Source organism: Trifolium pratense, linkage group LG6 (genome assembly GCF_020283565.1).
Source record: "Trifolium pratense cultivar HEN17-A07 linkage group LG6, ARS_RC_1.1, whole genome shotgun sequence".
In the NCBI taxonomy this organism is placed as follows: Eukaryota; Viridiplantae; Streptophyta; class Magnoliopsida; order Fabales; family Fabaceae; genus Trifolium; species Trifolium pratense.
In genome coordinates, this window is record NC_060064.1 from 37266508 (window position 1) to 37293266 (window position 26759).

General features: G+C 34.0%; 5 protein-coding genes and 1 non-coding gene across 8 annotated transcripts; 4 read left to right on the forward strand and 2 right to left on the reverse strand.

Moving 5' to 3' along the window:
• Positions 1–1113: 1113 nt before the first annotated feature.
• LOC123889841 (protein SLOW GREEN 1, chloroplastic-like) lies at positions 1114–4254 on the forward strand. Its single transcript, XM_045939346.1, has 2 exons — positions 1114–2317; positions 3966–4254. The coding sequence occupies exon 1, from the start codon at positions 1197–1199 to the stop codon at positions 2298–2300; it is 1104 nt and encodes a 367-aa protein (XP_045795302.1). The 5' UTR covers positions 1114–1196; the 3' UTR covers positions 2301–2317; positions 3966–4254.
• Positions 4255–6827: 2573 nt separating this feature from the next.
• On the forward strand, positions 6828–6911 carry LOC123893327. Its single transcript, XR_006803433.1, has one exon. It is a non-coding gene; the product is annotated as a small nucleolar RNA R16 (small nucleolar RNA).
• Positions 6912–9647: 2736 nt separating this feature from the next.
• LOC123892209 lies at positions 9648–10637 on the reverse strand. The gene has a single exon (XM_045942023.1). It carries the CDS (start codon positions 10635–10637, stop codon positions 9648–9650), a length of 990 nt encoding a protein of 329 aa, XP_045797979.1.
• Positions 10638–11942: 1305 nt separating this feature from the next.
• Positions 11943–14362, reverse strand: LOC123890661 (glutathione S-transferase L3-like). Its single transcript, XM_045940316.1, has 10 exons — positions 14202–14362; positions 14021–14095; positions 13812–13872; positions 13635–13721; positions 13426–13524; positions 13233–13335; positions 12962–13035; positions 12731–12838; positions 12273–12356; positions 11943–12158 (listed from the first exon to the last, which is right to left on the reverse strand). Exons 1-10 carry the CDS (start codon positions 14288–14290, stop codon positions 12150–12152), a joined length of 789 nt encoding a protein of 262 aa, XP_045796272.1. The 5' UTR covers positions 14291–14362; the 3' UTR covers positions 11943–12149.
• Positions 14363–15738: 1376 nt separating this feature from the next.
• On the forward strand, positions 15739–21174 carry LOC123893019 (zinc finger BED domain-containing protein DAYSLEEPER-like). Of its 2 annotated transcripts, none has more exons than XM_045942934.1 (2): positions 15739–16044; positions 17390–21174. In XM_045942934.1, exon 2 carries the CDS (start codon positions 17409–17411, stop codon positions 20979–20981), a length of 3573 nt encoding a protein of 1190 aa, XP_045798890.1. In that variant the 5' UTR covers positions 15739–16044; positions 17390–17408; the 3' UTR covers positions 20982–21174. The 2 variants fall into 2 exon arrangements, with proteins under 2 accessions (XP_045798890.1, XP_045798891.1); XM_045942935.1 differs by having other exon boundaries at positions 15758–16044; positions 17387–21174.
• A 2794-nt stretch (positions 21175–23968) lies between these two features.
• Positions 23969–26539, forward strand: LOC123889209 (protein MODIFIER OF SNC1 11). Of its 2 annotated transcripts, XM_045938431.1 has the most exons (6): positions 23969–24383; positions 24467–24544; positions 24657–24785; positions 24880–24940; positions 25055–25133; positions 25265–26539. In XM_045938431.1, the coding sequence occupies exons 1-5, from the start codon at positions 24112–24114 to the stop codon at positions 25088–25090; spliced, it is 576 nt and encodes a 191-aa protein (XP_045794387.1). In that variant the 5' UTR covers positions 23969–24111; the 3' UTR covers positions 25091–25133; positions 25265–26539. The 2 variants fall into 2 exon arrangements, 1 of the variants encoding a protein (XP_045794387.1); XR_006802428.1 differs by having other exon boundaries at positions 24008–24383; positions 24880–25133.
• The last annotated feature ends 220 nt before the right edge of the window (positions 26540–26759 follow it).

Sequence of the window (26759 nt, forward strand, 5' to 3'; positions counted from 1 at the left end):
CTTTTTAGAATTTTACATTTCATTATGGTGCTTCTTAGGGATGTTTAGTTGTCATCTTTGTACTCTTTTGGCCCTTTTATAAAAATAATTGATGAGTACAAATTAAGAACAAATTTTTTTATTTACTCGATTTCCTTGATCAAATTTCGTTGTGGTTACTGATGGTGTGCAAATTAGATCCCCTCATTAACTTCTCTCATGAACTTGCAATTTTATTTATTTATGTGAACAAAATAAATCAAAGGCTATGATTTACTAATTGGCACATCTAATGGCTCAAGTATGACATGGATGACTATTGTGATCGTGAGAAATGCTTACCTAGTCGCATACTTAAACTAAATATACTTAGGCACACATATGGTTTTTAAAATTTTGAATATAAAAGGATTGATTAATAATAATAGTTGATTTGATTAAATCGCTTATCTTTACATTTTTCTCTTTGATGTGTGTGCTTAAATATTATTTCATCCGGTTCTATATATAAGAAAAAAATTATTTTTTAAATTTATTGTAAAGTTAATGCATCTAGACTACAATATTGCCTAAATACATTAACTTTTCGATAAATCTAGAAAAGAAATTTTTTCTTATATATAAGACTTAAGGGAATATTGATTTGGGGTTGTTGCCTAAATACATTATAAGAATAATGCATTTTATACATTTGTATTTAAAAAAAAAAAGTAAAAAGCCAAGAACAATAAGATTTCAACAATACAATATTTTCAAACAAAAATAATAATCTATCTTTTAACTATTCTTTAGATGTTCATATTAGGACCTTCATATTAAACACATCTTAATTGTTCAAAATATTACACACATTTTCAATATGATATGCATATTAGCTTCACTATAAATTAGATCTAATTCCGACGTGATGATTTTCCAATCACAAGGTATATCTTAATGAAATACAAGATCCAAGAGGTCCATAACTGCGATTGGGAGAAAGCTGGAACCACTTAATATCAGAACTGACTCCAAATCAGATTAAACTGATAACGAAAATAAAAAAAAAATCTACGAGCTCCACAGTAGGAGCATTTTAGTCCCGATCCACCCTATTGTATACTATTACTACCCTTCCTGCTTCTTTCTAACTAATCATCATTCAAAGAGTGAGGGTTTTAGACTTTAGACTTCACTACTCTCTTCTCTTCTTCTACTTCATCCTCTTTCTACTCACCATGAATTCTCATTCCATAACTAACTTCCGTTACTCCAACCTCACACTCAATCACAACCGTCCATCATTTCCAACAACCTTATCACCCTCCCTCTCCTTCCGTTCACGTCCACCACCGCAATTCCTCCCTCCGCCGCCGTCGTCGTCGTTCAAACCACCACCAATCAAAGCCTCATCCTCCTCAAACAACCCTCCCTTTCACAAACAACCAAAACCCCCTTCCCTACCTAACCCATTCCAAACCCTAACCTCTCTCTTCTCCCCCGCCATCGAAACCACTTGCATCGTCATTGCCGCAACCGCTTTCTTCTTCATGCGTTTCCATCACTCTCCCGTCATCGCCGCCACCCTCTCTCCTCCATCATCCACCGTCCAAACCACCGAAACTGAAACCGAAACCACCGAAACTGAAAATGAAAACACATCCACTCAAAGAGAACAAGCGGAGAACCTAATCGAAGAGATATTACGCGAAAATCCAAACAACGCTGAAGCTTTACGTGATCTAATGGTAGTGAAAATCAAAGCACAAAAAGTTGATGAAGCGATTCAAGTTATAGACCGTTTGATTCAAATCGAACCTGAAGAAACTGAATGGCCTTTATTGAAAGCTAACATGTATATCTACAACGAAGACATTGAATCTGCTAAGAAATTGTTTGAAGAGATTCTCAAGAAAGATCCACTTAAAGTTGAAGCTTATCATGGTCTTGTAATGGCGACTTCGAAGTCGGATGAACCGTTGAAAGGATTGTTGAATAGAGTTGAAAAAGCAATGGAATTGTGTAAGAAACAGAAAGGGGTTTCTGATGTTAGAGATTTTAGGTTATTGGTTGCTCAGATTAAGGTGATGGAAGAGAATTACCCTGAAGCTCTTAAAGCTTATCAGGATTTGGTGAAAGAAGAACCTAGAGATTTTAGGCCTTATCTTTGTCAGGGTATTATATATACCTTGCTTAGAAAGAAAGATGAAGCTGAGAAGCAATTTGATCAGTTTCGAAGGCTTGTTCCGAAGAATCACCCATATAGAGAGTATTTTGATGATAACATGTATGAAGCCAATAAGCAGAAATTCGAGAAGGAAGGAGCTGGTGCTAGGAGTTGAGAATTGAGATTGAGAAGGTGGTTCTGCTTAGAGGTCCTTTATCTGAGTTTTTGTCTCTTTTGTTTTACTGCTCTATGGTTTTTAGTTAAATGCTTTTTTGGGTAGTAATCAATGTGTTGTTGTAGGTGATTAGTTTAGTAGTTTACTTTAGTAATGGTGGTTCGAAATTACTGCTGGATGGTTTTCTTGTGGATATATATAGAACTAGCTTTGATGAACTTCTAAAATAACACTCGTGGAGAAAGAAATATTTGGTGAATCTTTCCATAACCATGAGTTTTTTATTATGTATCAGTAGCTGCTGCCATTGCGTCGTAATGTAGTGGTTATGTGAAATCCTATTGCGTTTTGAGGAGCTGCTGTAGCGCCACAAACTTTGGCTTCTGTGGTGAAGCTCTTGTGAAAAACCCAATATGACTTAGGGGTGGATATCTCTAGGATAGGGAGGTGTTATTAATTTTTGGCGTTCTTCTATTTTTGAGCCTTTTCATGTGTATGGCATAAATATATGATTACCGATTGAGTGAATTTGGGTTAAACCGACTTAGTAGCTCTCTGTCTCTACTCTAGCCAGGCCAGAAAAACAAAAAGAATTAAAAAAATAGTGATCTGATTAACCTTAGATGTTGTCCTGTAATATTAGGGTCACAAACAACTGAAGTATGAATTTGTGACAATTTCCGTGGAACTTGACAACTTGTAGCTTCAAGCCGAGTTCAATCTCGTTGATTGCACATGTGACTCTGCTAATTCCTTGACGAGTCTGTAGATCTAGACGATTGCTTCTTGTATTTTATTAACATGGAAGTTTATGTCTATGCATGGGGTCTTTTTCCCCTCATTTAGTATGTCTCGTCTTGTTGAATTTCTCATACGCAGATTAAAATTTTAAAAGGCATGTCACTCAAATTGCACTCTCATGGACGGGATGATGCAATATGTCCTGTTTTCTCACATGTTTTGTCTATTTGATCTATTCTTCCAAGCGTTTACCTGTTAGGCATGTAGCTATTTCATTTTCTGAGGTGACTCCAGGGAGTCCCCTCATAATCTAGACTAAGTTTTAAATTTTAAATTACAGTCGTGGTTACACTGTGATCCTTGGTATTGCGGATAAATATTGTTGATGAGCCTTTATTGTGCTTGCAAAAATATATGATGGTGTAGGTCCCAAAAATCTTGACAGTCGCAACTGCAGTTGCAGACATTTGTTCAAAATCCTGACCCAGACAACATCATGTCAAGTTTTTCAGTTTGTGTTGGCCGTTGGGTAGTAGGCTAGTAGTAGACATTTTTTCCCCGGATGTATTTGATACTTTTACACCCCAAAAAATTGTTATTTTATGCTGTTATTTGATTTTTGGGATGTTGCCATTTACTTTTTCTCCAGATTTCTTGTTAGATGATATTTTATTATTTTACAATGGAAGTATTAGTGAAAATTTTAGGTATGTTTTATGAAGTTTTAGATGTACTTTTTGTAGTAAAACTCAACAAGTAAGGTAAGCTTCCTGTTGCTGTGATAAAAATCTTGCCGACAGATTTATACTTACACACTACTAGATAAAGATTGTGAATCTGAATACAATCATTAGAGAACATGTTGGGATGGCCTTCATATAGTAGAGTCACATTATAAGGTGGTTTGGTGCATTTTTCTTACAGGGTTATGAGGCAAATGGAGGACAAGGAAAATTGTAGCACAGGGCGTTAAGAGAGATTAATGTACGTGAATCGTGATAGGTTATTGTGGTGTTGATTGATTCATGTAGTCAATCCCATCTAGTGAGAAAATAATTGGTTGTTATAGCGATGTTTCTTGTTTATTTGCTGTCACAATGATGTGAATGTGGCCAGGTGAGTGTGTGTAGTGTAGCTATAATGGAGGGATTCATATATTGTGCATGGTTCACCCAATTTTTGTGTAATAACAAGCCATATGCGCTTATCCTGACTTGATGCTGCATTTTCTGATAGTTGTGTAGGTGCTGTTTTGATTTTTTAGCCTGTTATATGAATATGCTCTAATGAAATTGCTACCACTGCTGGTACCATAAAAAATAGACCAGTGGTTATTTTAGTGAAGATATGAACAAAGGTGAAGAGTTCAGTTTTGGACTTTTTTGTGTGTGGGGATATATACAGCATTTTCAGGATTAGCACATCAAAATATTCAGGTTGAATTTGAATTGAATTGACCAAGCACTACCTCTTAAAGAAGAGAGTTTCTATTGGTACAAATTAAACAAAATTAAAATAAGAGCATCTCTTGACCAAAAAAAAGAGTATCTAAACTTTTCCACACACAATTTTATGTCTCTCCCCCATACGTGTGACTGGCCTCTTATGGTAATTCAATGGTGAAATTTTAGTTCCAATTTTTTTCCTACACTGTTAAAAATCTGGCTTCTCTTTCCGGATTCAAAAGAAAAAGGAAAAAAAAAATTTAAGGATAAAGATAGTTTTCATGGCATTATGTGGTGTTGGAGGAATGAAATGAAGTACTCCCTCCGTCCCGAAAAGAGTGACTCAGTTGACTGTTTCATGTATGCCGATGTATAACTTTGACGATTAATATTTTTAATTGTATAATAGTAAAAGTTATAAAAATTTGATATTTTGAAAATATTCATCGATACGAATTCAACAATATTTTATATGCTAATATTCGTTTTTATTTATTAGTAGAAAAATGTGGTCAAACTAAGATATATGAATCGTGTACATTTTCAAAATTGGTCACTCATCGTGGGATGGAGGGAGTAAGAGAAAGAGAGAGATTTGAATCGAAAAAGGAAGGTTGGTTATCTCTGCACCATGGTTCATAAATGATCCTAAAAGCTTTAGTAGGAAGGTTGGTTATCTCTGCACCATGGTTCATAAATGATCCTAAAAGCTTTAGTATGTGTTTGGTTCTGTGGTGAACAGAATTAATTTTGATAGAATTGAGTTTGATAGAATTTATTTATGTTTTGATATATTCATACAAAAGTGAGTTGAACAAAAAATTTGAGTGTAAAAATCAATTTTAGAATCAAAAGTTACGGTTTTTAGTTTCAAGTAGAATCAATTCTTGAGGCAGAATCATTTCTACTTTTGAGAAACCAAACAAAGCAAAATCAATTTTACACGTCTAGAATCCTTCCAATTCCATGACATTCCTTTAATTTCCTAGAACTAGAAAGTAGAATTGTGAAAAGATTTTAAAACTTTTGCTTCATTTGTTTTTTCAAATCCTCCATTCAATGCACCGACAAGAAGAAATTTTGGAACATATTTGGAGATGGATGGGATAAGATTGTGTGTGAGAATGTTTAAATGCTATTATTTGTAATTTTCTTTAATTTGACCATTAGTCTAATAGTATATTTTTTAGGAGAATGTTAACATGCGCCTTAAGGCACATGTTAAGGAAGCAAAAGTATAAACTATAATTTGGAACTTGTATATTTAACTTTTGAAGCATTAATTTTTTTTGGCCCCCTATTTAAAGTTGATGTGGCAGCTGAGTCACTTAAATGGTTTGCCACATCAATATTGACTCGGTCAAAATTGACCTTTTGCAAAAGGGGGTAAAAATAGGGGGCTAGAAGTGCTATTTTGAAACATAAGGGCTAAAATCGCAAGTTTCTGAAACATAGGGGGCCAAAAATGCAATTTAATCTTTTCTATATTTAAATACTTTAATATGTACCTTAAACACATATGTTAAAGACATATGTTAAGAATACCTGATTTTTTATGCTTCACCTATTAAATTGTGTTCTCATCCTAAGAACCGGCTAAAAATTGTGCCTTTAGTTCTTAAACTATTAGTATTATTATTTTATATATTTTTTTAACGTAAATTGGATATCCTCAATGCTCTAGAACTTCCGATTAATCTTGAAATAAAGTTTTTATCATCTCATTCAAGTATTTTTGGGTTTAAATAACATTGTTGTTATTCTTTATGACAAAATATAATGTTATTCGGAGGTTGAAACATCAATAATCCATAAATTTCCTACAAGTAATAGAGGTAATATATTATCCATAAGACCTAGTTTAACTTTTTTTTTTCTTTTTTTACTGCAAGACCTAGTTTAATTGATAATATTAATATTAATATTGTTAGGTTGAATATCTTCACCCAAGTTTGAAATCAAGACTTCACATAATCACAATTGTGCGCGGTGAGTTTTAGAGTATTTGTCTCTTTGTCTACATAGAAAAACAGAGAGAAGTGACAAAGGTAGTTTTTTTTTTTGGTAGAAAGTGACAAAGAGTACATTAAACCCAAAGAATTTGAGCCCACATTCACATAAGATACCGTTTCTCTGGGCCTTTTGGTAAATTAAACCCAAAGAAAAAGAGTACTCCACCATTCTACCTATAAATACGTACGAGTCTCACTGCACTCGATCACACCATCGCCGATTAGGGTTTAAACTTCCTTCCTCCTTTCACAGAATCTCGATTAGTCTTATAACATTTTTTCTTTTCTTTTATAGCCTTTTGTTTCTCTCTATATATATTATTGTTTAATTTGGCATATGATGATGAAAAATCTTATCCTACACACCGAATTCACCGTGTGGAACACAACTCTACTTATTATCTGATGCCTTGTTATTTTCATTTTCATTTGTTAGATTTTTCATTTGATTTATATGAAATTAATTTGTGCCTTTGATTTAATATTGAGATTCAGATTTGTGTATTCTGCTATGATGATTTGCAAATTACGTCTGCAAATACGAGATTTATCGATGAGTTTGAAATTGTATGCTCTCGCTGAGCAGAATACACATATCTCTTTTAAGTACACGCTTTATTTGATTGAATAACCATTGTTTATATGTTCTTAATTCAATGATATTGCATTAATGTATATTAGTAAATTAGTTAATTTCTATCTACACCGATGGAGCATATGCATTAAGCTCAATTTATAGGACACAATACAGAGCGTGTTTTTTCGAATTTGGTGATGTTTATTTTGGGGAAAAATTGGATTGGATTGCAGAATCATGTGATTTTTTTTGAGACATCAATTACATGGTAGAGATGTTAAGGCAGAATTACAAATAAACACAATTTTTGTTTTCAATATTTAATAGTTTTTCATTCAAAAGGTGAACTATTAAATGTTTATACTTTAATCCCAAATCATTTGAGAATAATTTTAAAAGCATCTTTCATGAACAAATCAAAATTATGATTAATTTACAAAGCACATGCTTTGCCAAGCATTTCAATGATGGTTACAAAAATAAGAATATAATACAGATAATACTATTGTTCACAAAAGGAAAAACAAAGTGAAAATAAACAGGACACAATCACTTATAATAATCCATAGCAAACAAGAGATGATTTCCTGATGGATTTTGGTTAATGTATAATTGATCACTAATTTCCTCTTCAAGAAGACCGAGAACGAGATAAAGATGCATCTGACTCGGAGTGCTATTGAGCTGGAGAGATATGATGCATCTGCATCTTGTTCTTAATCTTCTAGAAGAGCATGATCATCACATGAATGTGCTATCATCGTGGTTTACATTCTTTGAATTAAAGAATAATTTTGGATTAAAAGGGAACGAATGTGATGATGAAGATGGTGAGAGTGATAGTCCCGTAAGTCATGATTCATCCTTATATATTTTCATGATGAACAGAAAAGCATCACCATGGTTTTGGATGTGGTTAATGTTTATAGAGTTAGATATCCTTTGATTTAGGATTTCAGTTATCTATTCAAACTTTCTCAATGTATGTTAAGCTGTTTTTTTTATAACTTTATTCAAATTTCTTTTTAGATTTTTTTTAACATAAATTTCTTTTTAGATTTAAACACTAACTAAAACAAATTAATAATCTAAAACAAAAAAAAAAACAAATTAATAATCATATTTTCAGGAAATAATCCTTATTGTTTGTCTTATTGAGGAATCTGGTCTTTGCTGTGTTTGGCTGCATGAAGTAATTCAAATATAATGTGATAGCTTTTATTAATTTAGGAGGGTGTGCTAGTGATAATAAAGTGTCAACAAAAAAACTTGAAAAAACTTGGTAGGGAGCGCAACTGCGATCGGGAGGAGGCTGAAACCACTTGATTTCAGAACTGACCCCCGAACGAGATTAAACTGGTGGTGAAAACAGAAAGAGAAAAAAAAACTTGAAAAAATAAATTTCAACAAAAATTTCTGTCACTATAGAGCTTGGTTGGAATAACTTATTTTTTATCTTATGTAAAATAGTTTATGCAAAAAAATCCATCTTTAATTTCTGTGTATAAGTGACGATTTATAGTGGTGGCACAAGTCCAAACAATATCCCAATTGGATCAGTAGATGAAATCTTGTAGTCAACTGTTTAGTTTTTGAAGAGTGAGGACTACAGGGTATGTAGAAAAACAAAGAAGAAAAAAATGCAAAAGCTAACAAACTATGCAACGATCCAGGGTGGAAACAAAGGAAGAAACTATGCAAAAACTAGCACTTACTTTGACTTGATAGTGATTTATTGATTAAAGAGTTGAATCTGTTAAAAGAACTCATTCTGCTCTTCTATTCAATCAACATCAGTCAAAGATTAAGCTGAATCTAAGAAAAGGAAACTTAAATAAAGACTACATTACATTTGAATCATTCTTAACCTTACAAGTAAAGCAACATATCTTGAGATCATACTCTTTCTAGCCTCGGTTCTCCTCTTTCTAGCCTCTTATTTTTTTTCTCTGAAATCATACTCTATTTATACTAAAAAATTAGGGTTAGGGTGTTAAGGTAAGTGGTGGGAGATTGTGACATGAAACTACATTGATGCAGAGTGATTCTGATTCAATATTGCAGCAAGCAAACTGTGCAGTTTCACAAGAATGGAAAAAGTAGGGAAGACTAAGCTTTTTTTTGGAAAAATAGTAAAACAAACAAGTTGAAATTGGACTAAAATACTTAACATAAATTAGTTGAGTTGAGAATATTTTTAATCTTTTATATAGCCGCAACTAGCATTAAGCATCTACAAGAGTGATTCCTAACAATTCCATATTTGATTAATGGAAAGCATGATAAATCACTTTATCACTATTACATTAGACAATTTTTATGGAAACAGTGTGACAATTTCTCAAGTAATTAATGGAATAAGTTTTAATCTATTTGATTAATTAAAAGCATGATAAATAACTTAAATTATATATATAGTCAAACATACTAATAGTAATACTCCATAATCAAAGTAACAATATGTCAATAACAATGAACACAATCAACACATGAAAAGAATCAATCCAAAAGAAAAACTTAACACACAAAAAAAACTTCAAAAAACAAAGAAATCAAACAAAAAATTTGTACTCTAGGAATAGAAGGCTATGTTTGGTTGAAGTTGTTTGCATAAACCGAAATAAGTCGAATATAGCAATCGATCTTTGGCTCCGGTTCTATGTGTGCCGGTGTGTTTGCAGAAATACTTCAAATCATCAATAGTGCGGCACCCTATTGTTTGACTCAGCAGCATGAATAACCAATTGATATTTCTCTTCTTTGTAATCAATGGCTGCATTGCTTTCTCTTTTCCGCAACTCTCACAGTTTGGTAGCACCGGATGTAACCATATATCCGGTGCACGATCCAGCATTTCGTGTATATTCTGCTCGATGAACTCTGTCACTTTCTTGAAATTTTCAACCAAATCAAGTTGAACTTCTTGTTGAAACATACAGTATTTGCATTGAAGAGTTCCTGAGATAGTCTTGAGCTTCAATTCCGATAGCAAGTGATCGAGTGTGTGCAATGTGGCGCGATTTGATGTCGCCCAAGGGAACGGTGGTGGTATTGTGTCAGTCTTTAGTTTTCTCCTTTTCCCGGGACAAGATGGTTGTTGATTACTTTGGCGTCGTTTCAGCACCGCGCCATTGCTAGTACTAGTACTAGCAATAGTATTAGGAAGAGAAACATGTACTTCTTGTTCTTGTTTTTCTTGATGAGAATCTTGAGAGAGTGATGAAGTATGATGAGGTAATTTTGGGATGATTAGGTCAGGATCTGGTTGAGAGAGTTGTAGAGTTGGAAAGAGAATTTGTGGAAAAAAGATTGTTTGAATAGGGCGGCGAGTTGGAGGTGTTAACGGCGTGTAGACAAACGGTGATGGCCGAGGCCGAGGTGGTGATGGTGTTGATGATGATGATGATGATGAAGATGATGATGGTTGTGATGCATGACATGAAAGTGAAGCATCATCATGATGATGGTATGGGAGTGAGAGTGTAAGCCATGATTTATCGATGATTTCGTGACGAAGCCTCTTAAGAGCATCATGACAATGATGATGATCATGATTGGTCATCTTTGAGTTTCTTTGTTTTGAGCAAGAAACTGAAAGAAGAAAGAAAAAAGTGAAGTTTGTTTTGGTGTGGTTTGAAGGAAGGAATTAAAGGAAGATATTTATAGCATAATTAGGTATTTGGATTTGCTTGATATTTATACATATAGAGATAGAGATATCCTTTAATCTAGGATCATTAGTTATACATAGTAACAAATTTTACATTTTAATGTTAATACACTCACTCACTATATATTATCTTCAAGTGTGTCCCCATTTATTCATAATAACTAACCAAGACTCCATAAAAATAAAAATAAAAATAAAAGATAATACGTGTAAAAAAAAAAAGATGATAACTAACCAAGACAAATTAATAGTAATTAATCGTTATTAGGTGTGAAGACTAGAAAGTGAGAGAATGAGAAACAAACTTAGTGAGAAATAAAAGGAAATCAGTTGAGTGAGATTAGAGAAAGGAGGTTAGTATTGGAAACAAATTAATAAAGAGAAGACACTAATTGTACTGTTACAATATTAGATTACTAAGTTAAAATAAATAAGACAAATTAATTACGTGGACATATTTTGACGGAAATTTATTGAGTGAGTGTCCATGAAGAGCTGAGAAAAAAGGGTAGACAATTGAGTGAGAATAGGAAAGGAAGTTAGTAATAATATTTTGTGTGAAGAATAGTTTCATGTCTTCATCTCTAAATTCAAAGATATTTATAAAAAACAAAATCCGATAATTATCAACACAAAAATAAATACTCACAAGTCACAACAACAACAACAAAAATCCCATTCGTAAAAAAAACAACAAAAAAAATCCCAATATAATATTATAAAAAAATCGCAATATATTATTTCTAGTTTCTTTTTAAGCAGTTGTCTCAACTCTCAACACTATCTTTTAAATATTTATATGGTAGATGAATTAATATCGGAAATTAGTAGCTGCTGCTGACAACATTTTAATTAACAAGTTTCGACTTTCTATTATATTGGGTGTACATTTAAAATAATTTTGACAATATGTCAATATCTCCATGTGCTTAACAAAAAAAATAATCTTAACAATTAACCAACGAGATTGAGTCTATTGGAAGAGACTACCCTCAACATTGATTGATTCGTTTTCCTACTCTTAGTTCCTTAGTTTTTTTGACTAATCGTTTAGTTCCTTAGTTGTCATTTATGGTTCCTTTTTATATATTAAAAGAATAATAATAAAAATTGTTATAATCTTTTGTGAGGAAGGTTATTTCCCTTTTGTTATAATCTTTCACTAGGGTGGAGCACAGTCCGCTCATGAGAATGAAGTAAACTCAAAGATATGTTTATTATTAATTTTACATTACAAGGTTATACTCCACAATACAGTACATTACATGCTGGTACAGAAACATTATTAGAAATTCACAACAGCTTCCACAACCGGCAATTATTATAAATTTGCAGCGACATTAATTTTGGAGCACTCCATGTAACTACTACTAGTACTGTCACAAACAATTGCATCTGATGCTACTACTGTCCCTGCATAACAACAGTATTGAAAGTAAATTAACAAGTAGACACAGAGCATATATATAACTTGAAAATGAACCAACCACAAAGAAAATTTGATCATATCCATATTTAATGTTTTACCAAGGAGACTTTCTTGACAAAGCCAACGAATTGTTGTGGATTATCAAGTTTTGTCTGCTTATAAGCATCATTATTGTTCAGCTCCTGCAAAAATGCCAAAGTGAATTCTCTTTTTTTATTGGGAACCAATATACTGAAATAGATATTTAACGTACTCATGCTCTCTTTGATCACATCACAGTAGTATAAGCAAATATTCATTTTTTCAGGTTCATTAAATAACTGATGTATCTGGTCCATATTGTAGACCAGATACAATTTTAAAGATATTGTTATGTTAAACTTATAACTTGCATCACAAGCTATCACAAGTTTCTTGTAGAACAGTGAACTAGTATGCATTCAGATTAGCAGTTATTGTGTCCTGTATACATTAGAGTAGAATAATTTGATCCTATCAACAGAAAGAAAGTAGAATTAATAATTTGATTCAAGTTTAAGGGTATTCCATGATTTACCTCAATCCATGTTGCAAATTTAGGCCTTCCAACTGTGATGTCATGCTTATACAATTCTGAGAATGCAATTTGGAACCTTTCAATGAATGGAATATAGGCAATATCCACCTAATAAAATGAATTATGGTCAATTAGTCATCTTTATTTATTTTTTATGAGCATAAATATATCAAATGTCTACTTTATTTCCTATGACTAGCAAGTAACAAATGGATATCATTTTCAACTTACCAAACTAAATTCACCAAGGAAAAATGGCCCATCAAATTTACCAAGAGCATTCTCCAAGTAGTCAAATGAAGCACCTAATTCAAATGACCAACAAGGCATATTTTTCATAATTTACTATTTGTTTTTGAACAAATAATTTACTATTATTCATCATATTCCTCATAAACGATTATAAAATCATCATATAAGTGTCACTCTAATAAAAAAAAAAATTATTTTCCACAAAATTTGTTACTATCATCTCGCTCAATTCAATAACACGATTTCTTACTTGTTTGCGTCACAGGATCACCCTTGAACGAACCAAACACATCTTTGACAAAAGTATCAACATACTTTATTAACTCCTCTCCAAATTCCTTCTTGGTTGGGTCCTATATAAAACATTAATTCTTAATTAACATCAATTATCTCCACTAAACATAAGAAAAACATGGGTTTGGGAATTATTTTTTCTTGCTTACATTAGGCACTAGTGATGGTCCTTCAAAATTTGCATCAACATATTTGATCAAGTCAATACTTTCAGCTAAAACCTTGCCATCATGTTCGAGAGATGGCACCTACAATATAATTAAGGAGAAACATATATATAACTTATGATCATCAATTATTCAATCAAAATAAATAGTTATGAGAAGTTGATTTTTCTTAGGATTGCAAGTTACAACACCTTATTTTCTGGGTGGACCTTCTCTTTGTACCAAGCAGGCTTGTTCTGTAGATCAATAGGAACCAATTTGATCTTGTCTTGCAATCCCTAATGATTCAATGAACACTATAGTATTATACTAGAGCATATAAAAAAAAGGCAAAAAATAACCATAAATAACCATTAAAATTTAACAACCTTATAGTTCCTAGTAATCCATACGCGTTGCGCAAACGGGCACGAATAACTCATGTACAACCTAAGAGAAAAAGACAATTAATCTAAATTATACAATATAAGTTATAGCATATCAACATGCAAATCAACTGGTTTGAACTAAAGACTAAAAAGTGTTAGAGGTCTCATATTCAATTTCGAGCGAAGGTGAAAAAATTGAGAAAATTAACCTGGTAGTTCCATCAAAGAGAGGCGGTGGTTCGGAAGTGGGAGCAATCGTAGGAGGACGAACTTCAAACACACCACTAGATTAATTACATAACACAAACAGTTAGAGAAAATAAATTGACTCAGGTAAACAATAACAAAAATTGTGAACATGGAATATTAGAAAAGAAAAAGAAATCTTACGCAGTTGCCATTGATTTAGTGATATTGGTGATATTATATGATGCTAGAGCAGAGTATTTGCTTAGTGATGATGCTTTTGGAGAAGCCATTGTTCTGTTTTTATATGAGATTATTGCTTGTGTGAATATTCGCCACCAATTGTGACTTTTTTTTGTTGAATTTTAGTTAATATCATTGTCAATACTCAATATGCTACATGATGCAAGTTTTAATATTTTAGTACTACGAACATTTTTTATATTATATATATACTAATGTTGTTTTAATATCTCATCCCATCGATTGGAGGAAAATATATAATAGTCAACCACTGACCACAAGTTAGGGAGGAAGTCGTGTTTGAATATAAATAACATTGAATGATGATGCATGTAGTATAATATAATCTAAAGCATGGTATATATAAGAATCAAGAATGTGATGATTTTCTTTGAGATGATATCATTGTTGCGACTTTTTCTATTTATGTTGGACTTTCTCTTCTCTTTTTTTTTTCTTTTTTCTTTTTAAATGTTTTGAAACTTTTTTTTTCTCGTGTGTATAGACATTTACTTTAATTGAGTTTCATGAAGCTCGATTGAGTTGGTCGAAATATAATGAATTTTTTTGTCCAATAATTTAATGGTTAAACTCACAATATAAATGTGAAGAAGTAAGAAATTTGGAGTTCAAACCAATCCAACTCCTTAAATAATATTCATAGTAGCTACTAATCGGAGAGCAAGATTGTAAGTAGTTAGAATCAATGAATCACAAGAGAGAGTATTTAGATCATGTTGAATGAAAATTACTTACAAGCATCAAGAAGACAAAGTTGGGCTAAAATTTCAACAACAAAACCAACAAAGCAAAATGCGGCCCCTCAGTGGGTTATCCCTCACACGCCCCCTAAGCTGTAAGTTATGGGGGTGGCCTGTCAGCCTATGGCTATGGATTACTAGAGTTAGGATGCTCGTTATTTCCTATTTTTTCTATTTTTTTTTTATCATCAAAGCTTTTAAATGTTTTGTGTGTATAAAAGATATTTGAACGCATTTAATATCACATTTTTGTATTTATATTCCTAAAACTATATAATAACAAAGGAGATAAAAATAATGAAAAGATTTTAACTCCAATTACGAACTCTATGGTCCGTTCCCAACAAATTTTTTCAAAAAAATATTGACTAAATAACTAATTTAATCTCTTGCTGCCAATATAAATCTTACCAAAAAATATCTTCTAGTAACATAATTTATAGTGCGAGCAATTAAAAAAAGGTGAATAGCGACGACCCATAAGTGTAGCTTAAATAGTAGTTAGCAGAGATATTATTGGAGTGTTTAGGGTTCGAACCCTGTCTCACCACATTTAAATGTGCGAGTCTTGTCACAAAAATGTTGGCGCTGAACTTGGTAAGGAGACCAGAGTCCGATCCTCATAACTGCAATTGGGCAAAGACCAAAATCACTTGATGCAAAATTGACCCTCCGACCAGATTAAACTAATGGTGCAAAAAAATTGAATAACGACGATCCAACTTATATCCCCATCTATGTTGCTCAAAATAAAATAGACTTTTTTTTTTGTTACAATAAAATAGACCTTTTATGAGTCCAAAATCAGAAGTCTAAAAACAAAAAAAAAACAAAAAGTATTGCACTAAATTATTTTTCTTTACAGACCTATCAAACTAACCACTACGAATTGAAGGTCCAAATTAGTATCGGGTTGTTTCCAAGCCCAATCTCTCTCTCCTCCGTTAAACCCTAGATCTCACTTCTGTCACTTTCCGAAGCTCGGTTCCGAGCTTCCGCATCCGGCACGGCGGAGCAGTCAAGATTCAGTTCACACACAGCTGGTAGATCTCAAACCCGAACTTTTTTCAATTTGTCAATTTTTTATTTTTTTTATTTTTTACAATTCTCTTCATCTCTGAATCCTTTTACTCGCGTTTTCAATTTTCTAGCCGAACTTTCTGATACTAATGGTTTAATCTGAGCTTATCCTTGAAGTTAGTAAGATCGATCATAGATTGCATTTTTTTTCTTTCTTTTCAATTTAACTGTTAACTGTGATAGTACATACATAGTACTATGTATGAGCTCAAGCAATAGTACTTTTGTTGAAATCAGATTTGCCCGAGCTTGATGTATTATGTCATGCGTACTTGTACTACCAAGTGTTTGTGATTATAATCTGTTGCGTGGATTTCTTCCATTTTATTGTTGGGCTGGGCTGTTCTTATTCAACTGGGCCTAAGATAGGCCCAATTATCCAAATTAGGCACAATGACTTGAATTTTCTGACGTGTTACATTTCTGAATATATGTCGTAGAGTTAGACGAAAATATACAATGTAGCAAATAATGGATTTTCGGTATTACTACTGCTGTGTCCTTGGGCCTTGTTATCTTATTAGCAAAGTAAATATGCCATTCATCTTTTTTTCTTTGACAATCTAATGTGATTCATCTTAGGGATATGTGATAAAAATGTATGTGATCCAATTTCTGGCCTTATGTTCTGGTTTATCCATTTTTATGTTATTAATTAATTAATATAGACTTCTTCGGATTTTTTCCACCGGCTGAAATTAATTAGCTCACTCGCACAAACCAGCCAAGTGAAATTAATTAGCTATTTTTAGAGAAAAACAAACTGCATTTGCTGTCTGCATGATTGGGTTTTGTATTCACTTTGTAATCAAGAATTGTTGTATCAGGCCTTGAATTTTTAAAATTTGATTATAACCATGATATGCTCATTCCAGATGACAGTATGTATGTAAAAATAATTTCTTTCTCGTCTATAATGTATTAGAGTTTGTTCACACATTGAATAAATTTTGTGTTATGCATGGCATGGCACTTTGCTAAATATATACTGATGAGAATTTATCCCTCACTTTATGTTTTTCATAACTGCGCTACTTTAATTGCATGCTATATTTTTAAAAATTAATAGGTTTATTTCTTTGCATGTTCTGCATTAATTTTTGTTATTTATTTTCATGTAGTTCTTGATTTCTTTGCTTCCCACTGTGTGAAATAGTCATTGCAGACAAATGCAGTATGTGTTTAATTGTTTATGCTAATTTAATGGCTGTATTTTTTTATGTGATAACTTGATAACTCATGCCAAATGTTTCCTGATTGTAATTGTGTAATTGAGCATTAATAATTTGTTTCTTCTTGGTAAAGCAGGAGGACATATACTGACAGGATGGCTACCCTTGAAGAAGGTGAAGTGGTAGTGACCCCTGATGTAAATGATGAGTCAATCAATGCCGACGAGATGGACGTCATTAAAGAAGACAAATTAGTGGTAACCTCTGATGTAAAAAAACACAAGTCACACAGCAGTAGTACTGACTCGGAACCTAGTAATGATCTGGAAGATTCGAAAATTTTGTCTAACAATAATGTGGAAAATTCCGAGTCACAACCTAATGAAGAACTTTCTACATATGAAACCCATGCTACTGGTGGTGATGCAAATGTGTTGGACAACACCAAAGCATGTCAGAGCAGTGATTTGGAGAATTCTGAATCACTACCTAACAACCAGGTAGCCAATGCTGGTGCTCCAGAAGACACTCAGCCAATTGATTCGGAGGCAACACTTGACACGCCGATGGACAACTCTGAAGCAGCACCTGGCGATCAGCTTGTTGGTTCCGAAGCTACTCTTGACAAGAAGTCTTCCCCTGAGGCACTGCCAAGCAACCAGGTGCTTGATTCTGAGGCCATGCCAAACAATGGTGTGGTTAATTCTGAAATGAATATAACTAATGGGGAAACACAGCACAACAATGAGTCGGTGGTTGTTTCTGAAACAAAGCTCAGCAATGAGGACGTGGTTGTATATGAAGCACAACACAATGATGAAGAGGTAGTTTTATCTGAAGCGCAAGACATCAATGAGGGAATGATTGCATCTGAAACACCTTGCAATGATGAAGTGGTCATGTCTGAATCACAGAGCAGTGAGGTGGTCATGTCTGACTCACAGCAGAGCAATGAGGTGGTCATATCTGATTCACAGCCAAGCAGTGAGGTGGTTTTTTATGACACTCAACCCAGCAATGATGTGGTTGTGTTCGACACACAGCCCAACAATGAGACTGTCATGCATGAAGCAGGAATCAGTAATGATGCAGCTGTGTCTGACACACAACCCAACAATGAGACTGTTATGCATGAGGGGCATATCAGCAATGAGACTGGAATGCACGAGGCACAAATCAACAATGAGACTGTAATGCACAATGACCAAATCAGCGATGTGAATGTCATGCACGAGGCCGAAATCAGCAATGACATGGTTGCATCTGAAGCTCGAACTGAGAACGAATTGGCCAATTCAACAATAGATCCCAACAATCAGCTCTCCCATCAAGAAATTATTGTTGACAATCATCAGTTTGCTGATCACCAAATGATTCCTGAAGATCAACTGCCTCACCCTGAGTCGCAGCCTAATTCTGAATCGCCGCATAGCTCTGAACCACTGGCAGACAGTCATAACACAGATGTGGAACAAATACCTCATAATCACTTGCAAGAATATGATACGCTTCCCAACAGTCATCTGGACCATCATGAGGCACTGGCCAACCATCAGTTGGCTAACTCTGAAACACTGTCCCATGATCAGCTAGCCAATTCCCAAATGATAACTCACTATGACCTGGCAAATAGTGAAACCCTTCACAACAATCAGCTGATCAGTTCTCAAGCCCACTATGAGATAGTCAATGCTAATAATATTCCCAGCTATGAAATAGTAAATGCTGAAACTTCGCCAAACAATGAAGAACACACCCCAGAGACACAGCCAAATAAGAGGAGGAAAAAAAAGTCTATAGTCTGGGAACACTTTACCATAGAAGCAGTTAGTGCTGAATGTAGAAGGGCATGTTGCAAGCAATGCAAACAAACTTTTGCCTACAGTACTGGCTCAAAAGTTGCCGGTACCAGCCACCTTAAACGGCACATTTCCAAGGGGGCATGTCCAGCTCTTCTTCGTAGTTTAGATCCAGATCAGTATGGCCCATATACCCCGCGTTCAAGGGGTAGTGGTGCTGGCAATACCAGTAATACACCAAAACGACGTTATAGAACCTCAGGCACACCTTACATGATTTTTGATCAAGATCGTTGTCGTGATGAGATTGCTAGGATGATCATTATGCATGATTACCCGCTTCACATGGTTGAACATCCAGGATTTGTTGCATTTGTCCAAAATCTGCAACCCCAGTTCAACATGGTGACCTTTAATACTATTCAAGGAGACTGTGTCGCAACTTACCTGGTGGAAAAGCAAAACCTTATGAAGTATTTTGATGAATTACCGGGACGTGTTGGTCTGACACTGGACATGTGGACTTCAAGTCAGTCTGTAGGTTATGTGTTTATCACAGGACATTTTGTTGATAGTGATTGGAAGTTGCAGAGGAGAATTCTCAATGTTGTGATGGAACCATTCCCTGATTCTGACTCTGCTCTCAGCCATGCTGTATCTGTCTGCATTTCTGATTGGAATTTGGAGGGAAGGCTTTTTACTATTACTTGTAATCAGCCACTGACTGAAGTTGCTCTTGAGAATCTCAGACCTTTACTCTCTGTGAAGAATCCACTTATTTTCAATGGTCAGTTGCTAATTGGAAATTGCATTGCCCGTACTTTAAGCAATATTGCATATGATTTGTTGAGCTCAGCACATGGCGTTGTCAATAAAATTCGGGAAAGTGTGAAATATGTGAAGTCTTCGGAATCACATGAGGACAAATTCCTGGATCTTAAGCAGCAGCTTCAGGTACCCAGTGAAAGGAGCCTTTTTATTGATGACCAAACCAAATGGAATACAACATATCAAATGTTGGTTGCAGCTTCTGAACTGAAGGAAGTGTTTTCGTGTTTAGACACTTCTGATCCTGATTACAAAGGAACCCCGTCTTTTCAAGATTGGAAGCTTGTTGAGATCCTTTGCACATACTTGAAGCCTCTTTATGATGCAGCAAACATTCTTATGACAACAACTTATCCCACTGCTATTACATTTTTTCATGAAGTTTGGAAATTACATTTGGATCTTGCTCGTGCTGTTACGAATGAGGATCCCTTCATTAGCAACCTTACTAAACCCATGCATGAAAAGATCGATAAGTACTGGAGAAATTGTAGTTTGGCTTTGGTGATTGCTGTAGTTATGGATCCTCGTTTCAAGATGAAGCTTGTTGAGTTCAGTTTCACAAAAATCTATGGTGAGGATGCTCATGTGTATGTCAAGATTGTTGATGACGGAATTCATGAGCTGTTTGATGAGTATGCAACCCTTCCTCTTCCACTAACACCGGCATATGCGGAAGAAGGAAATGCTGGAAGCAACATGAAGGTGGAGGGATCCCAAGGAGGATCTTTGTTGTCAGACAATGGTCTTACAGACTTTGATGCCTACATCATGGAAACATCTACGCATCAGACGAAGTCTGAATTGGATCAATATCTGGAAGAATCACTGTTGCCTCGAGTTCCAGACTTTGATGTGTTAGGTTGGTGGAAGCTAAACAAACTTAAGTACCCCACACTCTCCAAGATGGCCCGAGACATATTGGCTATTCCAGTTTCTACCGTTCCTCCTGACTCTATCTTTGATAAAAAGAGCAAAGAGATGGATCAGTATCGAAGTTCCTTGCGTCCGGAGACAGTGGAGGCACTTGTGTGTACCAAAGACTGGATGCAATATGGAGCACCCGAATCTTTGACTGCGCTTGTGAAAATGGCAATCTAGTTTTTTCTTTTAATAAGGAAATCTAAAATTTATGTTGTTGTACCCAGTATGTTGACAGGTGCTGTTGTATTTTACTTGTAGTTCTTAGTTCTCTTTTCGGCTATATATATTGTAACATCTGAGTGATTATTTGGATGATTCGACTTGAATTAAGAGTTTGTTAGAGCTCCTAATAGAATTCTCATTCAGTTCATCTCTGTTTTTCCTGTTCTGATTGTGATTTTTGCACCATTTTACTTTTCCATGTGTTTTTTATTCGGTGATTTTACTGGGACTGCTTTAGTAGGGTGGAGCACTGTTTGGGGAAAACTATTTGTGTCTTTTGGCAATGCTACCCTATCAATATTATTCACATCAGTGGATGGAGTAATTCCATCATTCCCATGAAAGTTTTTCACATAGAAAAAGTTATTCACTTTATGCACACTTATGCTTCCCTTCTTAGTTTATGTTGACACTTCAATTAATAAACTATTTAAATGTGCATTTTGTTTATTAAATATGAGCAGCAGAAGGTGATGTAATGTAGAAACCCATAGACCCCATCAAGGTATACTCAGATAAGGAATTAATCAGGTAATTAAGAATGTTGCATCTATCCTTGTGCCTGAAAAACACTGATCCATTTATATTATGCAGAGTATTGAAGGTCTTGTTCGAGCAGGTTGGTGCTTACGTTCCTGTTTAGAATTGTGTACTGATCTTAGGACTGGTTTGAATGATGTTTGTGGTGATGTTGAGTCAACACGCCTCCATCTATGGAACTATGTCATAAACAGTTATGACGACAATATATGTGTTCAATAAATAAATAATATAAAGGAATATTAAATGTTACTAGGAAGTTTGATTTTCTGTTCATCCTTCTGAATATTCTCTGTTGAATGCTTGATTGCTGGAAGCAATCCTGCTATGTATCTTAAAGTGAAAAGTTCATTTATTCATTGACCTTGTCATAGGCGAGGTTGTTGGTATTATATTTAGTACTAATACTAATACCAAACTAATTTTGGTTTGTTGTTTGCTGTATTATATAGGCTTGTGCTTTTTGTCAAAGGTGCTCTTAGAGTCTTGGGTGATTTTGAACCATATGCTGAAATGTTTATACCAGTAAGTTCAACCATTTATCTTTGGTTGTCATGATTGTGATACTTTCAAAATTATTAATTCTTGATCTGATAATCAGGTCAGGTCCTTTTCAAGCTGGTTGCAATTACTGTGTTTGTAATTGCATAGTCTGCAGATAACTGCATAAAAACGGTAATGTAATCTACTGATGTAATTGTCTGCATCTATTTAAGCCTTTTACGTCTTCCATTTTCACCTTTGCAATCTCCCTTTCCAGATGCCGCGTAACTGTAAATTTGCTTGTGTGCTTCCCTATATAGCCGATTTTGCAAAAAATGATTGCAGTGCAGTACTCCGTGCAAGGTATGGATTGTCAAATATTGAAAAGAGACATGTGGATCTCAGTTTCTATAACTCCATTTTATTGTAGGTTTTGTGAATACGCTCTTTTGATCCTAGAACATTGGCAGGATGCACCAGAAATACATCGTACAGCTGAGTTTATATGAAGATGTGATGAAGTGCCACGTTTAACCCATTCAAATTTCAAAAACTAAATTTTTGTGTTAATTATATATGACAATAAGAAAATTTTACCAACTTGGCATCCTCTAATTTTAATATCAATTTGACAAGTAATATTTGGTAAAAGTTGTGTTCATTACATTTGAAAATTATGTTACAGTTGTAATAATTTTCCACTGTTTTGCATTGTGGTATTTCTTTTTTGGTCTGTATCATCGTGGTATTTCTATTACTGTGTGTATGCTTAAATGAAAACCATATTTGAGTTATTTTTGTTTATAACATGTGGCTTACTAATGCAATGAAGATGTATTTGACTATTTGTATATATTTGTAATTGTTTTCAAATGATTTATTTATATTTTATCACATGCTGTTTAAGACTTGATTTTTAAACACCTACTAGACTAGTACTGTACTTTTTAGGCATATCCAAGTCATTTGTAAGCATGTACTATACAATTAAGATTGTCCCAAACTCTTTTGTTCATGACTCAGCATATGCTTAAATCCGTAGTCAGCATATGCTTAAATGTCGCATGGAGTATCAGATCCACTAAAATTAGTACACTCGTGATCACTTGTATAAAAATAGTAAAAATATGCTTATTCTCCAGAGAAAGTCTTCTATAGGCACAAACTCAAATAACATTTGTTAGGCACACTTACATGAAACATATAAAAATAAAGAGAAAATGATTAAAAATATATAAATTGATGTGACTATTTTATTTTGCTTTTAATTTTTTAGATTTGTGAGTGTGCCTAAAATTTGTGTCCAAGTGCTTGTGCTTGTAGAAGACTTACCTGTACATAATAAAATACCTATATAAAAGAAATATTTAGTTTTACCAATTGGTTGGTTCGGTGGTAATATGCGCTGAACTTTATAGGGAGGATTACTGTTCGACTTTTCATAACTGTGATCGGGAGAGGGTTGGAACCACTTGATGTCAGAATTGACCCCCGAATCAGATTAAACTGGTGGTGAAAAAAAATTTAGTATTAATGTAGTACATATATTTTTCTTCTAATTAAGCTCTTCATTTAAATTTAAATTATTATAAAATAAAAAAAAACTCTTCATTTTAATTATTATATTTACAATTTTATTTTTCAAATAAAGGACGGGTGATTAAAATTAGGTTGGGGAGAGAAAATGCACCTTGTATACTTTTTTTTTGGTACAAAAAAAATAATATTAATCACCTTGTATACCCCCTAGTAATCATATCAATTGAAAATTTTGTACCTCTAAGATGGAAAAATAAATAATGTGGACTATACAGAAATTTATGGTTTATGTGTTGCCAAACAAAATAATTTGTAAGGTTGTAATAGCAATTAAGGAAATTTATTTTTATTGCAAAATAGTACTAATAATTTTGAATTATTAACAATTCATACTAAAAAAGGAAAATGAAAAGTCAGTGAAAAGAATAAAAACAAAACCCAGACAACACAATTTCAGAAAACGATTAACAGAACCATCGATTCTTCTTCTTCCGCCGTCTCATTCGTCGCTTCTCCACTCACAATGGCAACCCCTGACACTACAACCGCCACCACAACCACCACCAACACAACCGATGAAAACCCTCTCGAAACCCTAGACTCCACTTCACCCAAACCCGACTCAGATCCCACCCTCGCCGACACAGACGCCGACAAATCCAAAGACACTCCCTCTGCTGAACCCGAAACCGACGCTCCACTTTCCGATGTTCAGAAAAAGATGCGTCGCGCCGAACGATTCGGTATCACTGTCCAGTTATCAGAGAAAGAGAAACGCAATTCAAGAGCCGAAAGGTATAATATTTTCTCAATTTTTTTTTTTTTTTGTTTTTTTTTTCAAACAAATTTACTGAAATTAGGGTTTGTTTTCATTTCAGGTTTGGCACTGCTTCTGTATTACAAGGACCTGAAGGATCAAAAGCAGAAGATCTGAAGAGGAAAGCTAGGGCAGAAAGGTATTCAATTTCCCTCCCCCTTTCTAACTTTAAACCCTAAAAATCTTGAGAAAAAAATTCATTTCGAATTGGAATTGAAGTTTATAATGTTTCTGATTGTGCTTCTTTACAGGTTTGGAATGCCTACTCCTACTACAGCTGCTGATGAGGATGCAAAGAAGAAAGCTCGTCTTGCTAGGTTTAAACCCGGTTCCAAGACTGATCCTGCTGAGGAAGATAAAAAGAAAGCAAGAGCACTTAGGTTTGTGTTTCTTGTCATAATTTGTTTCTCCCATTTCATATAAGAATTGAGTATGATTGGTATCTTATTATGTTATTGTGTTCTTTGTTTCCAGGTTTTCGAATTCATCATCAACTACACTCTCTCAAGTCAATCCTGAGGCAAACATTGAGCCTGTAAGTCCCTTTGGTTTATTAGGAAGTTGCAATATTTACTGTTATAGAAAGATGGAATAAATTTTGCTTTTGTTTCTTTGATTCTTATGCTTGTTCTGTTTTTTATACTATAAGGCGGCTATCACCGGCAATGCTGGAGGAGGTACCTGATTTTAAAGCTTGGTGCTTTTGTTGTAGGATTTTTTTTCTTATTGTAAGTCAATGATCTTCTGCTCTTGTCTATTACCCTTTGCTTTCGTAAATTATATATGCCTTTAATTTTGACCTGATTTATGATTATGATATTGTTTTTAATAAGCCTTTTTTTCATGAAATTTTATGCAGTTGGTAGTTTTTAGCATTTCCATATTCACAGAGTGGCTTCCGCACCATATCTACTTTTGAACTGTTAGTCCCCAGCAGCGTCTATCTTTCATTGTTTACTGATACCTTCCTCCAACCCGTGGATAGATTCAAGTGGTCAGAAGTTCCCTGCTTTTGTTGTCTCAGTATTGGCTCACTAGGTGACACTTTTGGGTAATTCTTGGCCGTTTTTATAGTGTAACATATCTTAAAATCAGCAAGGATTTGAATTTTAGAAACTACAGCCTAAATTTTTTTAGATGAATGGAGTTATTTTTTGGAAAGGAACTTTTTTGTTTATAATTATCTACTGCTAGTTAAATGCTCATTATCATTGTGCCAAAGGGTAGTGCCGGATTGGTTTTACTGATCCAACTTCATGCTGATCCAGTATTTTGTAATATTAGCTAGGTTTTGTTGCTTAGCGTGTCTTTGAGGAATGATGAATAACTGAGGAAATAGGTCATCTATTACAGAATAGCTTGCATATAGGATGAACTTTTTTCTGGTTAATGCATGACTTCTATTTTGGGGAGAGGTGGATAAAGTTAGATTACTTCATCTTTTATGGGTAATATTGTTCTGTCAAGTTTTTTTCTGAATGGTTCTTGGTCTAATTTCTCACTAAGCTGAATGTGAAAGGATAGAGTGAACATGGAACTACTGATAATGGCTGCATTTTTACTTGCATCTGAAATTGCTTTCCCCACCCCCTTTGTTGTTCTGAGTTTTTCGTTGATGTGTGTTTATGCCTATTCACTTTGAATCTGAATCATGTTAGTTGAAAAGGGATCATACTATGTGTTGGTGCTTGTAGAAATGCATCATGTTTGGTGTAAAACTATTATTCAGCCTATGTGGATCAGTCTGAATGTTGGAGGCTATGTTTCCGATACTATCTTCTGGCACTAGCTTATGCAGTAATCTGAATTTTTTAAATGAGAACTTAAAATGTGACTGAACACTGTTGCTTTTTTACATAGGTGCTTAAACTAAGTTTTTCAGTAAGGCTGTAGCTTCTAATTTTTTCACCTTTGCTGTTATTTTAAGATAAGTGAACGCTTTGAAGTTGTTTTTATTAAGGAATAGAATTGTATATCTGTAGTGTTGGATGTGGAGAAAATTCTGTACTCTTATTACTGAAATAGTACCTTGTAATCTATACCAATGATTGGAGAATAGAATATACTCTGATTCTGGGGTTAATATTTTTGCTTGTTAGTACAGTTGAATGGAAGGACCATTATTTCATGCAAATGTGTTTAGTAAATTACCAGTAATTTAATTCAGACATTTCCCCCTTATTTTCAAGTTAAATGCCTTAACATTTAAGTTTAAGATAAGCAACAGTCTTGACTTGATCCTAAACATATGATTTTTCTTTGGTATATATGTGTTACCGTTGTTCTTTAGATCATTTTATCATACCAAAATTAGATTTTAAGCTGTTTTTCTAAATAGATTCTTGAACACTTAC

What these genes read in the sequence shown, in the direction of transcription:
- LOC123889209 (XM_045938431.1), top strand. Translation starts at nt 24,112, where the DNA reads ATGGCAACCCCTGACACTACAACCGCCACCACAACCACCACCAACACA. An exon ending in AAGAAAGCAAGAGCACTTAG is followed by an intron (nt 24,786 to 24,879) that starts GTTTGTGTTTCT and finishes CTTTGTTTCCAG; the next exon opens with GTTTTCGAATTCATCATCAA. An exon ending in CTGAGGCAAACATTGAGCCT is followed by an intron (nt 24,941 to 25,054) that starts GTAAGTCCCTTT and finishes TTATACTATAAG; the next exon opens with GCGGCTATCACCGGCAATGC.
- LOC123892209 (XM_045942023.1), bottom strand. Translation starts at nt 10,637, where the DNA reads ATGACCAATCATGATCATCATCATTGTCATGATGCTCTTAAGAGGCTT.
- LOC123889841 (XM_045939346.1), top strand. Translation starts at nt 1,197, where the DNA reads ATGAATTCTCATTCCATAACTAACTTCCGTTACTCCAACCTCACACTC.
- LOC123890661 (XM_045940316.1), bottom strand. Translation starts at nt 14,290, where the DNA reads ATGGCTTCTCCAAAAGCATCATCACTAAGCAAATACTCTGCTCTAGCA. An exon ending in TGATCCTGTGACGCAAACAA is followed by an intron (nt 13,036 to 13,232) that starts GTAAGAAATCGT and finishes CATTTGAATTAG; the next exon opens with GTGCTTCATTTGACTACTTG. An exon ending in AATTTGCAACATGGATTGAG is followed by an intron (nt 12,357 to 12,730) that starts GTAAATCATGGA and finishes GCATTTTTGCAG; the next exon opens with GAGCTGAACAATAATGATGC.
- LOC123893019 (XM_045942934.1), top strand. Translation starts at nt 17,409, where the DNA reads ATGGCTACCCTTGAAGAAGGTGAAGTGGTAGTGACCCCTGATGTAAAT.